Source organism: Plasmodium gaboni, chromosome 8 (assembly GCF_001602025.1).
Source record: "Plasmodium gaboni strain SY75 chromosome 8, whole genome shotgun sequence".
Lineage (NCBI taxonomy): Eukaryota > Apicomplexa > Aconoidasida > Haemosporida > Plasmodiidae > Plasmodium > Plasmodium gaboni.
Window position 1 is genome coordinate 944,429 of NC_031488.1, and position 11,601 is coordinate 956,029.

Here is an 11,601-nt window from a genome sequence, read left to right on the forward strand (position 1 = left end):
GGAGAAAATTCTTATGGGTTTTGTCTTAATATGTTCTGGGTTTTATTATGTTTATGTGAACCTATAACTGTAAATAAAATTAACGATTTTGATTTTTTTTTCTTTTTAAGAAATGATCCCTTTTCAAAATTTTTATTAAAAAATATTACAAACCAGTCGTCTTTTGAGGATAAATCCAATGTAGAAAAAATTAAGAAAAATGTGGAACGTTCTGAATGTTTTCAAAAAGAACCTAAATTTATCACTTGTATATTTTGGATGACCTTTAAATCATTGAGTGTATTTTTTAAACCTGCAGTAGATGAATTTATTAAAATAGTTCAAGAAACAGGCAATGCAAAAGATAAAGATTTTTATTATATGAATATACATGCATGGAAAATTTTTCTATATAATACACGCTTTAATCAATTATTGTTTAAATTTTTACATTTATGTATGAATTACTTTCTTCATGTTGCATATCTATATGATATGAATGGAAATATTAATAATTCTATGAAAACTTGCTTGAGCGAACATAATAATAGTGTGGTTCATTTGGTTTTAAAGTGTTGTCCTCCTCCTAACGAGAAATATTATAATAATTCAAAAGAAGGTACTACAGAAGGTAGTAGTAATCTTGTTTCCAGCATGAGAGAAAATGAAAAAGTGGACAGGAACGAACCCAGTGAAGATAACAAAAGAATTGAAAATAATGATAGGGTTGTTGAAAATAACCAAATGAATGAATCAGCAAGAAATGGTTCCATAAATGAAGACCTTAATAGAGTAGAAACAGAAGGAATGAATATATCTAATGAAACAAATCGCACGGCATCATTAGATATAAATAATAATGTAGAGAATACACCAGTGATGATAAGACCTTTGGATGGATCAGATGATCATTTATATGCATCTCCACACTTTTCTATAATACCTACTTTTTTTTTAAGTGATATATTTGAAATATTATATTTATTATACGAATTAGATTTATTTAAAGGTCCAAATAATGAAACGTTAATGAATTATTTAGATATAGATTTATTTTTAGCCTTTTCTATTTTTACAATGTTAAGTGAAAATCATATTAAGAGTATTCATTTAAGATGTGAATCAGCTCCTAAAACTTTTTCGTTTTTATATAAATTAGATAATTTAAAAAAGGTAATTGAAGAATCAGATTTGACTAAAAAATATATTATAAAATCCTTAACAAATGTATTTATAGCTTCTCAAAAAGGAGAATATACAGAAAGAATGCAAACACGTGTACGCATAGTAGAGAACTTTAATAGTTTCTTTTTAAATAAAACATATGTAAATCAGTTTACACAATTAGTTATAAATAATAATAATTTATTTGTCCATTTGATTCATTTATTATTAAATGATGTAAGTTTTCTAGTTGAAGAAGTGGTCTCTTACTTATCTGAAATAAAAAGAAGAGAAGAAAATAATAAGAAGAAAAAAGATTCGCAACAAGAAAATGAGCAAGAGGCAAATTCGAATTCGTATTTAAATGCAACTACAAGAAATAGTAGAACATCCAATGGAAATAACAATTCGGTATCTAATATGAATTATTCACCTTTAAATAATAATAACAACAACAATATTAATAATAACAATAATAATAACAATAATAACAATTTTAATGACTCCTCATTTAATAGTGATAATAATAGTGATGATGGAGATGAAGACGGAATTGATAATGATTTATCAAATGAAAGTATGAGAAACTTAGCAGCCAAAACAAAAATGATTATAACATATTGTTATAAATCATGCATATTTTTAAATTTATTATGTAAAAATTATCCAAATAATATACTTACATCTAATACCATACTTTCACAAATCGTTACATGCTTAAACTGTTATTTTGATTATTTAGTTGGTCCTAAATGTTTAAATATCAAAGTTAAAAATATGGAACAATATAATTTTAGACCACAACTGTGGCTCACCAGTATAGTAGAATCTTATTTATTCTTATTGAATTCTGATAAAGAACATGAAGAGTTATTAATTAGAGAAATAGCAAATGAAGGAAGATATTATAAACCTGAAATTTTTAATAAAGCTTATTATATATGTAAAAGAGAAGGATTATTACACAAGGAAGAATTAAATAAATTTAAAAACTTTTGTCAAGAAATTGTAGATATGAAAGATGAAGTAGAATTATTTAATGATGTTGATGATATACCTGATAATTTCTTAGATCCAATTCTACAAGATATTATGTTAGATCCCGTTCTATTACCTACCTCTGGTATTATTATTGACAGAAAGAATATTGAAAGACATTTAATGAGTGAACCTAATGATCCATTTAATAGAGCCCCACTTTCAAAAGAACAGCTAGTACCCATGCCACAACTAAAGGAAGAAATACAAAATTACATAAATAAATTAAGACAAGAAAAAAAAAAAAAAAAAAAAAAAAATAGATAATATAGACTTTGATGTAGACAATGAAACATTCCCAAATTTTGAGAACGACAAAAGTGCAGAAGTGGAAAAAAATGAAACATGAAACATGAAACATGAAACATTAAACACATAAAAATAAAGGTATAATAAAAAATATATATATATATATATATATATATACATATATATAAATATAAGTATTTTTTTTTTTTTTTTTTATTATCATTATAATTTTTTTTTTTTTTTCTTTTTTTTAATGTGTATATACACGTGTGCCTCCTTATATAAAAGGAATTTTTTTTTTTTTTTTTTTTATAATAATCCATCAACAGTATATATTAACATTTAATATAAATATGCTATTATGTAATATCTCAAAATAGACATATATAATATATATATATATTATATATGTGGATCACGCTTTTATGTAACAAATTTTATATTTTGATTGCGTCATTTATAAATATAACATGTGAATCTTAGTTATCTTTTATTTTAAATTTTTATAAGAATATTTACTTCTATAGAGATATGGTATATGTTCATATAATAGCTATGGCTATATATAGTTTAACTAAATGTAACATATTTTATAGACAAATTAATTATGTTATATTTATAAGTCAAAACAAATATATATTTTGTTATAATTCATAAAAATAAAATATACATATATATATATATATATATATAATTGATACATGGGTAGTCCTATATTTATATTTAATTAAAAGTTAAAATTTCAAAAAAGTAAATGTATATATATATATAATGAATTAGATAAATAAGGATGATAATATAAACAAAAAGGGGAAAAAATATATATATATATATAATATAATATGACAAAACAAATAGTATAAAAAAAAAAAAAAAAAATTAAAAGTGTACACACACAAATAGAGGATAACAAAAACAAAGGTATAAATACGGAATTTATATATATATATATATATATATATAATCTTTTAAATAGAAAATATACATATATATTATATATATATATGTAAATTTTTTTTTTGCAGTGTTTAATTTTATGGTGCTTTAAATCGATCTGTATACTTTAAATCCTATGACTAAAAAGCAAGCACATAGAAAATAAGTTTTCCAGTATTTAAGGAACATAATTCTTTTTAATTTTTTGGTGTTTTGCACAAAATTAAAAGTATTTTTTGACATATCTTCAGTTTTATATTGTAATGCTTTAATATTTCCTCTTGATTTGTATAATGTATCAATATGATTATTCATAACTGAATTAATTTTATTTAATTTTTGTTTTACAGCAAAGATTTTTTCATTTTTACAACATTTATTTAAATTTTTTATTGTTGTTTTCATAAAACATTCAATACTATGAACTTTTGATGGGTTTATATGACTTGATACATAATTTTTATCATAAAATAAATTGGATTTAGCATATATTTCAAGCTTTCTTAAAAATTCGAATGCATAATTTTTAAATGATGCTTTTAAATCTAAACCTATTAAAAATAATGCTAGTTTTTTATCTGTACATATAATAAAATATATTATATGATTATCCCAATTTAATATTTTTTTATTACAATAATTTAATTTCTTTTTTGAAGCAATTAATATTTTTTTCACAATAAAATTTGCTGATTTATCTATATCTCTATTAAAAAGACTATATTTTAATAATATATCTACATCATCTAAAGAACCTATACATACATATTTAAATAAACATGAATCTTCATCATCTATATCATTATTATTACTTTCTTCTTCATCAGTTTCTTCATAATATCTTGAACGTGCCTCACTATTCTCATAATCGCTTTCTTCAATTTCGTCACTGTTTATACTATTTGAATATGCAACATCATCATCTGAAAGAATAAACATTGTTTTGTAATAACAAAAAAAAAAAAAAAAAAAAAATTAAATTTAAAATAAAATTAAATTGAACGCGACAAATAAGAATATGTCACATATATATATATGTTATTATATATGTTCAATATATATATTATATGTGTATGGTAATATTCATATTTTTGTGAGGAAATCTTTTAAATAATTTCAAAAATATTGATATAAAAAATATATATTATAATTATGTTATAAAATTATTTTTTCTTTCATATAATCAACTCATAGAAGTATATATATATATATATAATGTATATATTTTCTAAAATAAAATTCGAGAAAAAAAAAATATATATATATATATATATATATATAGGGGTGTTAAAATAAATTTTGTTATTTTTAAATTTTAATGTTTTTATTTATTTTCATCTATCATATTATATATAGTTGTATCATTTTTATTAAAATTATGATTTTTTTATAATATATATACAATATATATGGATTATATTATATATATATAATATATATATATATATATATATTGAATTTTTTTTTCCCTATTTCCCTTTTTTTTTTTTTTTTTTTTTTAGTACAGTTAGTAAAAAAAAAAAATATATATAATTATATCAATTAACAAATAAGGAAAAAAATACAAATAAATTAAAATAAAGATGAATAAATAATAATTTCTTTACCTTTTCAATCACTTTTATTTATTCTAAAAGTGTTTGCACTTTTATAATGATATATAAAGATAATACATATCAAAATATATTTTTTGAAATACATACTTATATTTATTATATATATTAATATATTATATTATATAATTTTTTTTTTTATATATTTTCATATATTATATATATATATATTTAAAGAGGAATTAAAAATATGAATTAAATAAAATATATTTTTATTTAAAATACACCATAGTATATCAATGCAATATTGTGGTTTTATAATATTTATATATATTTTATAATATTATTTCTCCTGGCCCTTCATCATTTTTTCATTTCTTTAAACATGGTTATGATATTATAATATTTTTCACAATACAAAAAATATATCTATATCTATATATATATATATATATATATATTTATATATAATATGTATCTATTAAAAATATTAATATTTTTTCATATATATGCCATTTTGAGGGGAAAAAAATATATTGTGGATAATTATATTACATATGCATAATATATACTTATATATGTTTTCCTTTGAAAAGTCTTAAATAAATATTAAAAAAAAAATATATAGATACACATTTAATTATGAACAATGGATATTAATATATATATATAAATAAATTGGTTTTTATTTTATAAAAATTATATAAGATAATTATTAAACACATAATAATTATCAAATATGTCTTTCCATTTTATTTTTTTTTTTAAATTATATATGAAAATGTCACATTTTCATTAAAAAAAATTATATCTATATATTTATTAATAATTCTAAAAATTAAATAATAAAAATAAAAGTCTTTAAAAAAAAAAAAAAAAAAAAAAAAAAAATAATAATTTTTTCATTTAAAAATTAACATATATAAAATATATATATATATATGTATATTTATTTATTGTAATATTTTTATTTATTATTTTTTTTTTTTTTGACCTTGACTAATAATAATAGAAAAAAAATAAAAATAAAGAAAAAATAAATGAATAAATAAAAAAAAAAAAAAAAAAAAATTCTTATGTTTTATAAAAACAACACACATATATATATATAAATATATATATATACATATAACATTTCTATCTTTGTTCTGTTTGTTTTTTTTTTTTTTTTTTTTTTTTCCTTCTTTTTTACCTCAAACTGAGTGCTTTTTAACTTCATATACATATATATTTCCATCGGTTGAACCACAATATAATAATTGGCCATTAGCTGACCAGGTTAAGGATGTACACCAAGGTACACCTATTTTAGATTGTTTTACTGGATAAATTTCTGAAATGATTAATTTACTTTCTAAGTTCCATATTCTAATGAATCTATCAGTTGCTGCACATAACCAATAATCACATGGAGAGAAGCAAAGTGAATTAATGGTTGAACCTGTTTCTAAGGAATATAAATGTTTACCTTCCTTAACATCCCATAATTTTGCAACACCATCTTTTCCTCCTGATGCACATAAAGAACCATCTGGTGATATTGTGACAGTATTTAAAACACCAGTATGTCCTTCTAAGTTTTTATTTAAATCACAATTTTTTAAATTCCACACCTTAACTAATTTATCCCAACCACATGAAACTATAATAGCTTGATTTGGTGATGGTGAAAATCGAACACATGTAATCCAATCGGTGTGTTGTTGATCTGTTATTGTATATTTACATTGTGCTAAGGTATTCCATAATTTAATAGTTTTGTCTCTACTAGCTGAGACGATTTGTCTATTATCTGGACTAAATGAAACACTGAAAACATCAGAAGTATGACCAATAAATGATCTTATAGTCTCTCCAAGTGATAAATCCCATAAACGTACTGAATGGTCCCATGAACCTGATAAGGCAAATAAACCATCAGATGATATAGAAACATCATTAATAGCTTGCGAATGACCAGTTAATGATTTTTTAGCTGTTCCGATTTCTCCACTGTCATCATCAGTATTGATATTCCACACGATTAATTTCTTATCTGTAAAAAAAAATAAAGGCAAATCGATATGGTATGTAATAAGTTATATTAGATGGGCTTGAAAAAAAAAAAAAAAAAATACACATATATATATATATATATATATTTTCCATATTGAACTATTTATATTTTATTTGTCAAATAATTCACTACGCTCCATAAAATTATTCTTATATATTTTCATTTATCAGAAAAAATTAATAAATTAATATGAGCTATTTTCTCTTCATTTTAAAAATAAAAATCAGAGTGAGCTGGGATAGTCACTTGTCATCATATAAATGAAATATAAATAATATTGGAGCTTATCAAAAAAATAAAAACTATGGTTCTTTGAATAACACGTACACATATTATTATGTGTTTATATGGTAATAAACACAAACCACATAATAATATAAAACACATCAAAATAAATACAACATAATATATACATATATATATTATAATATGTACGATTATCATATATATACGTCTCATATTTCTATTTGCTCTTATTATTACCTCTTGAAGCACTAACAATAGTTTTTAATTTGGGGTCTGTTGGTGTTGATACTGATGTAACCCAGTCACTATGACCACCTTCTAAAACACCCCTTAAAGAAATTTCAGCTTCTTTTATATTATCCATCATCTAAACAATTTAATAAAATAAGTATTCAAAATTATAAAATAATATTTATTAATATATATATATATATATATATTATTTACACTGAAATTTAAAAATGAAACACAAAATATAATATATATATTTATATATATTATATTATTACAAAATATTCATAAGTTCAAATACAAAATATTATAAATAAATAAACATACATACATATTTTTATATATATATATTTATTTTTTTTTTATTTTTCTTTCTCACTTGATTTATATTTATTTATTTTTTTTTTATAAGATAAAGAAAAAAAAAAAAAAAAAAAGTAGAAATATCTATATATAATAAAATAAAATATAAAACAAAAAGTTTTTTTTTTTTTTTTTTTTTTGAAAATTCAGAAAATTAATTCTTTATTTTATTTATTTATTAATTTTTTTTTTTTTTCTTCTTTTGTTCCTTTTTTCAAAAAAAGGTATTTTTATTAAAAATATATTTTATAAAGATGATGTGCTTCTTAAAAATAGATTTATATACATTATATATATTATATATATAATATATATATATTATTTATATATATTATTTATATATATTATATGTATTATATTTTTTTTATTATTGAAAGAGATTAAAAAAAAAATGAACGACTAAGAATTAATGTTATTACTATTATTTTTATTAAAAAAGAAAAAAAAGGAAGCATATATTTTTTATTATATATATAATAATATTCAAATATAACATATATATATATTATATAATATATATAATTTTACCTTACATATATATATACTTATGATATTATTTTTCTCTTGTTATATATGGCTTTGGATCATTCTTTTCTTTTATTTACAAATTTTATTACATATATTTATTTATTATTATATATAAAATATATGTATTAATTGATTATATTAACCCCAAAAAAATATATTATATTATATAATATATATATATTATTTTCATAGGCGATGAAGCATATTAATAATAAATAATTATATGTAAAATAAATATTTTACTAATATATTAATATATTTTTATAAATAATTTATAAAATATAAATATAATATAATCGTATTTTAATAAATAAATATATAATATATATAATATATATATTATATGGGTTTGCTAATTTTAGTTATATTTTTAATCAAAAAATATTATTATATATAACATTTTTTTATAAAATAATGAAATATTATGTTTAAAGTTAATATAATATTATAATAATATAAAAGAGAATATGTGAATAAAGTGGAGGAATAAGGAAAAAATTTTAGAAAATACTTTTATATTTATAAAACTTGTATTATTATAATAATATATTAAAAAATTATATAAAAAAAAATCTTATGTTAAAAATGTAAGATATATGTATAGATAATATACTTAAAAAGTATTTATTAATATATAAAATATACCTATATATAAATATAAATATATATATATATATATATATAATATAACTTCGAATTATTATTAAAGAATTAGCTATATAATATATTTATGTAAATATGAATATATATTTTTAATATTTATTATCTATATTATTTTTATACAACTCTTGTGTGTAAATTTTCCTCACATCTTTTTTATATAAATGTAAAGAAAATAAAACTTTTGGTTCATCTCTAAAATATGGTTCATTTATTATAGTAATAAAAAGTGTGTTCATACATATATATTATTAATAATAATATATATATATGTGTGGTATATCTAAAATCAATTACTCATTTATATATAAAATAAATATATTTTGTAATAATTTTTTAAAAATAAAGGAAGGTTAAATAAGATAATTAGTTTTGTTTGGTCATTTATAAAAATAAGAATTTCCGTTCTTAATTTTTTTGTTATTAATTTTTTTTTTTTTTTAATTATTTTTCTTTTTTAAAACTAATGGGTTTTATTTTAATTTAGTGTTTATCACGTCTATCAACTTTTTTTTTTTTTTTTTAAATAAATATTATAATTTTTTTGTTTGATATATATGTATATATATATTATGCTTAACTATTATGAATATATATATATATATATATATATATATATATATTTCTCTTATCTTTTAAAAAAATAAATATCCTATAAAGTGTGTAATTAATCATCTTATTTTCCAATATATATATATATATATATATATATTTATTTATTTAATTTAAAAAAAAAAAAAAAAAAGGTGGCTATGTTTATATATTATTATCATTTTGAATATGTCTTTAAAGTTATATTATAAAATTGCACATCCGTACTTTTTTTTTTTTTTTTTTTTTTTTATTTTATTTTATTTTTTTTGTGTATATATTTTATGCTTATAAGAAAGATTTAATACCAACATATGGATATGTACTTCCTTCCTATGTGCGCTTTATATAAATAGTTAAATTTTTATTATTTCAAAATATATTTTTGTTATATTTTTATTTTTTTATAATGAATAGCATAAAGGTAAAACTACATATGATATATATATTATTATATGTGTTAATATATTTATGTATTTATATATGTTTGCTTATTTTTTATTTTTTTTTTGAAGGGTTCTGCTAAGGAATTGTTTAAACATTTAAAAGACGAGGTAATACTTAAAAGAATAGAAGGAAAACGTAATATATATATATATATATATATATGTATGTTTTTATTTTTTTTGTCAACGTTTAAATAAAACATTTATGTTATACTATAAATAAATATATATATATATATATATATATATATATATATATGTTGACATATATAGAATTATATATACATATTATTTTTATTTTTTTTTTTTTTTTTTTTTGTAGCTCACGCAACAAAATAATACTTACTCATATGATGAGGAGTCTAATTTAATTTCTTCGACTCATTCGAATTATGAAGAATACTATGAAGACATAAAATATTTAAAAAAAGAACAATTAAAAGCATATATATGTAAATTAAGAAAGGAACTAAGAAATTATAAAATGAGAGAATTACATTTACTGGGTGAAATAAAATATTTAAAAAGAAAAGTTACAAGACTCAATGATTTGATAGAACATGATAATATATTATTAAGAGGGAATAGAAAAGGCAGTAATTCTTTAAAATATTATGATGATAACTATAGTAATAAATCATATGAACAACGTGGTGATATATCTTCTTGTTATATGAAAACATTAGAAGGAAACTATTTAATAAGAAAGAACAAATTTTTATATGATAGTAAAAATACAATTAATAATTTTCATAAAAAACATAGAGATTTTTCTATTAATAGTATAAATGAAAGTATAAATAATTGTCGAAGAAATAGATCTATGTCTAATACATTATTATATAAACAAAATAAACAAAAAGCACAAAATTATGAGCAACAAAAACAGCATCAAAGAGTAACAGGATGGGGAGTAGAATTAGGAAGGGAACAAGACAATAAAAATATGTTACGAAATTTTACAAGTAAATCTGTTTATTCTTTAAAGAATATGAACTCATATAATAATGATAATATGAATACAATTCTTTATAAGAATAAATATAACAGTAATAATTCCACATCCTCTTGTTATGTTAATAATAATATGAAAAGATATAATAGTTCAACATCTTTATTATGTGGAAATAAAAATATAAACGTGTCAAGAAAAAGTCTTATAAGTAATACATTGCATAATAATAAAACAAATAATATTTTTTCATCAAATAGAAGCCTTGCCTCTTTTTCAAAGTATGAATTAAAAGAACATCTTATTAGTAATAGTAAAGATAAAAGAAATAATTTCTTAACAAATAAAATTAACAGTAACATAACAAGAGATATACAAAATTATCATAAAACTAGACAAAGGATATTATCAAATAATAATATATCTGAAAAATCCACAGGTGGATTATTAAATAAATTGTCTATATTGAATAATAAAAATAAACAAGGTCAAAAAATATTAACCAAGAATAATATTATTAATATAAAAAATAATACGACAAATAATAAAAGTAATATCAATCCAAATGAATATCCTAGTAATATAATAACAAAACATATTTCTAATGAT

The 11,601-nt window shown here is 18.7% G+C and overlaps 4 protein-coding genes and 1 non-coding gene across 5 annotated transcripts in view; 2 read left to right on the top strand and 3 right to left on the bottom strand.

The window, feature by feature from the left end:
• The window catches only part of PGSY75_0826500 (putative ubiquitin conjugation factor E4 B), a gene marked incomplete at both ends in the record, with an annotated part of 3,891 nt that extends 1,443 nt beyond the window's left edge, over positions 1-2,448 (top strand). Inside the window, one exon of the mRNA XM_018785387.1 lies at positions 1-2,448. This exon is cut by the window's left edge and continues 1,443 nt beyond it. Coding sequence (XP_018642354.1) covers positions 1-2,448 — 2,448 coding nt within the window.
• A 1,026-nt stretch (positions 2,449-3,474) lies between these two features.
• On the bottom strand, positions 3,475-4,305 carry PGSY75_0826600 (putative SNARE protein; the record flags this gene model as incomplete). The annotated part of the gene is made up of 1 exon (XM_018785388.1): positions 3,475-4,305. The coding sequence occupies one exon, from the start codon at positions 4,303-4,305 to the stop codon at positions 3,475-3,477; it is 831 nt and encodes a 276-aa protein (XP_018642355.1).
• Positions 4,306-6,112: 1,807 nt separating this feature from the next.
• On the bottom strand, positions 6,113-7,588 carry PGSY75_0826700 (receptor for activated c kinase; the record flags this gene model as incomplete). Its single annotated transcript, XM_018785389.1, has 2 exons — positions 6,113-6,954; positions 7,459-7,588. 2 exons carry the CDS (start codon positions 7,586-7,588, stop codon positions 6,113-6,115), a joined length of 972 nt encoding a protein of 323 aa, XP_018642356.1.
• Positions 7,138-7,236, bottom strand: PGSY75_0826800. Its single transcript, XR_001974527.1, has one exon. It is a non-coding gene; the product is annotated as a small nucleolar RNA snoR05 (small nucleolar RNA).
• Positions 7,589-10,003: 2,415 nt separating the features above from the next.
• Positions 10,004-11,601, top strand: part of PGSY75_0826900 (hypothetical protein) — a gene marked incomplete at both ends in the record, with an annotated part of 2,444 nt that continues 846 nt past the window's right edge. Inside the window, 3 exons of the mRNA XM_018785390.1 lie at positions 10,004-10,018; positions 10,110-10,148; positions 10,363-11,601. The exon at positions 10,363-11,601 is cut by the window's right edge and continues 846 nt beyond it. Of these exons, the coding sequence (XP_018642357.1) occupies positions 10,004-10,018; positions 10,110-10,148; positions 10,363-11,601 (1,293 nt within the window). The remainder of the gene's footprint in view (positions 10,019-10,109; positions 10,149-10,362) is intronic.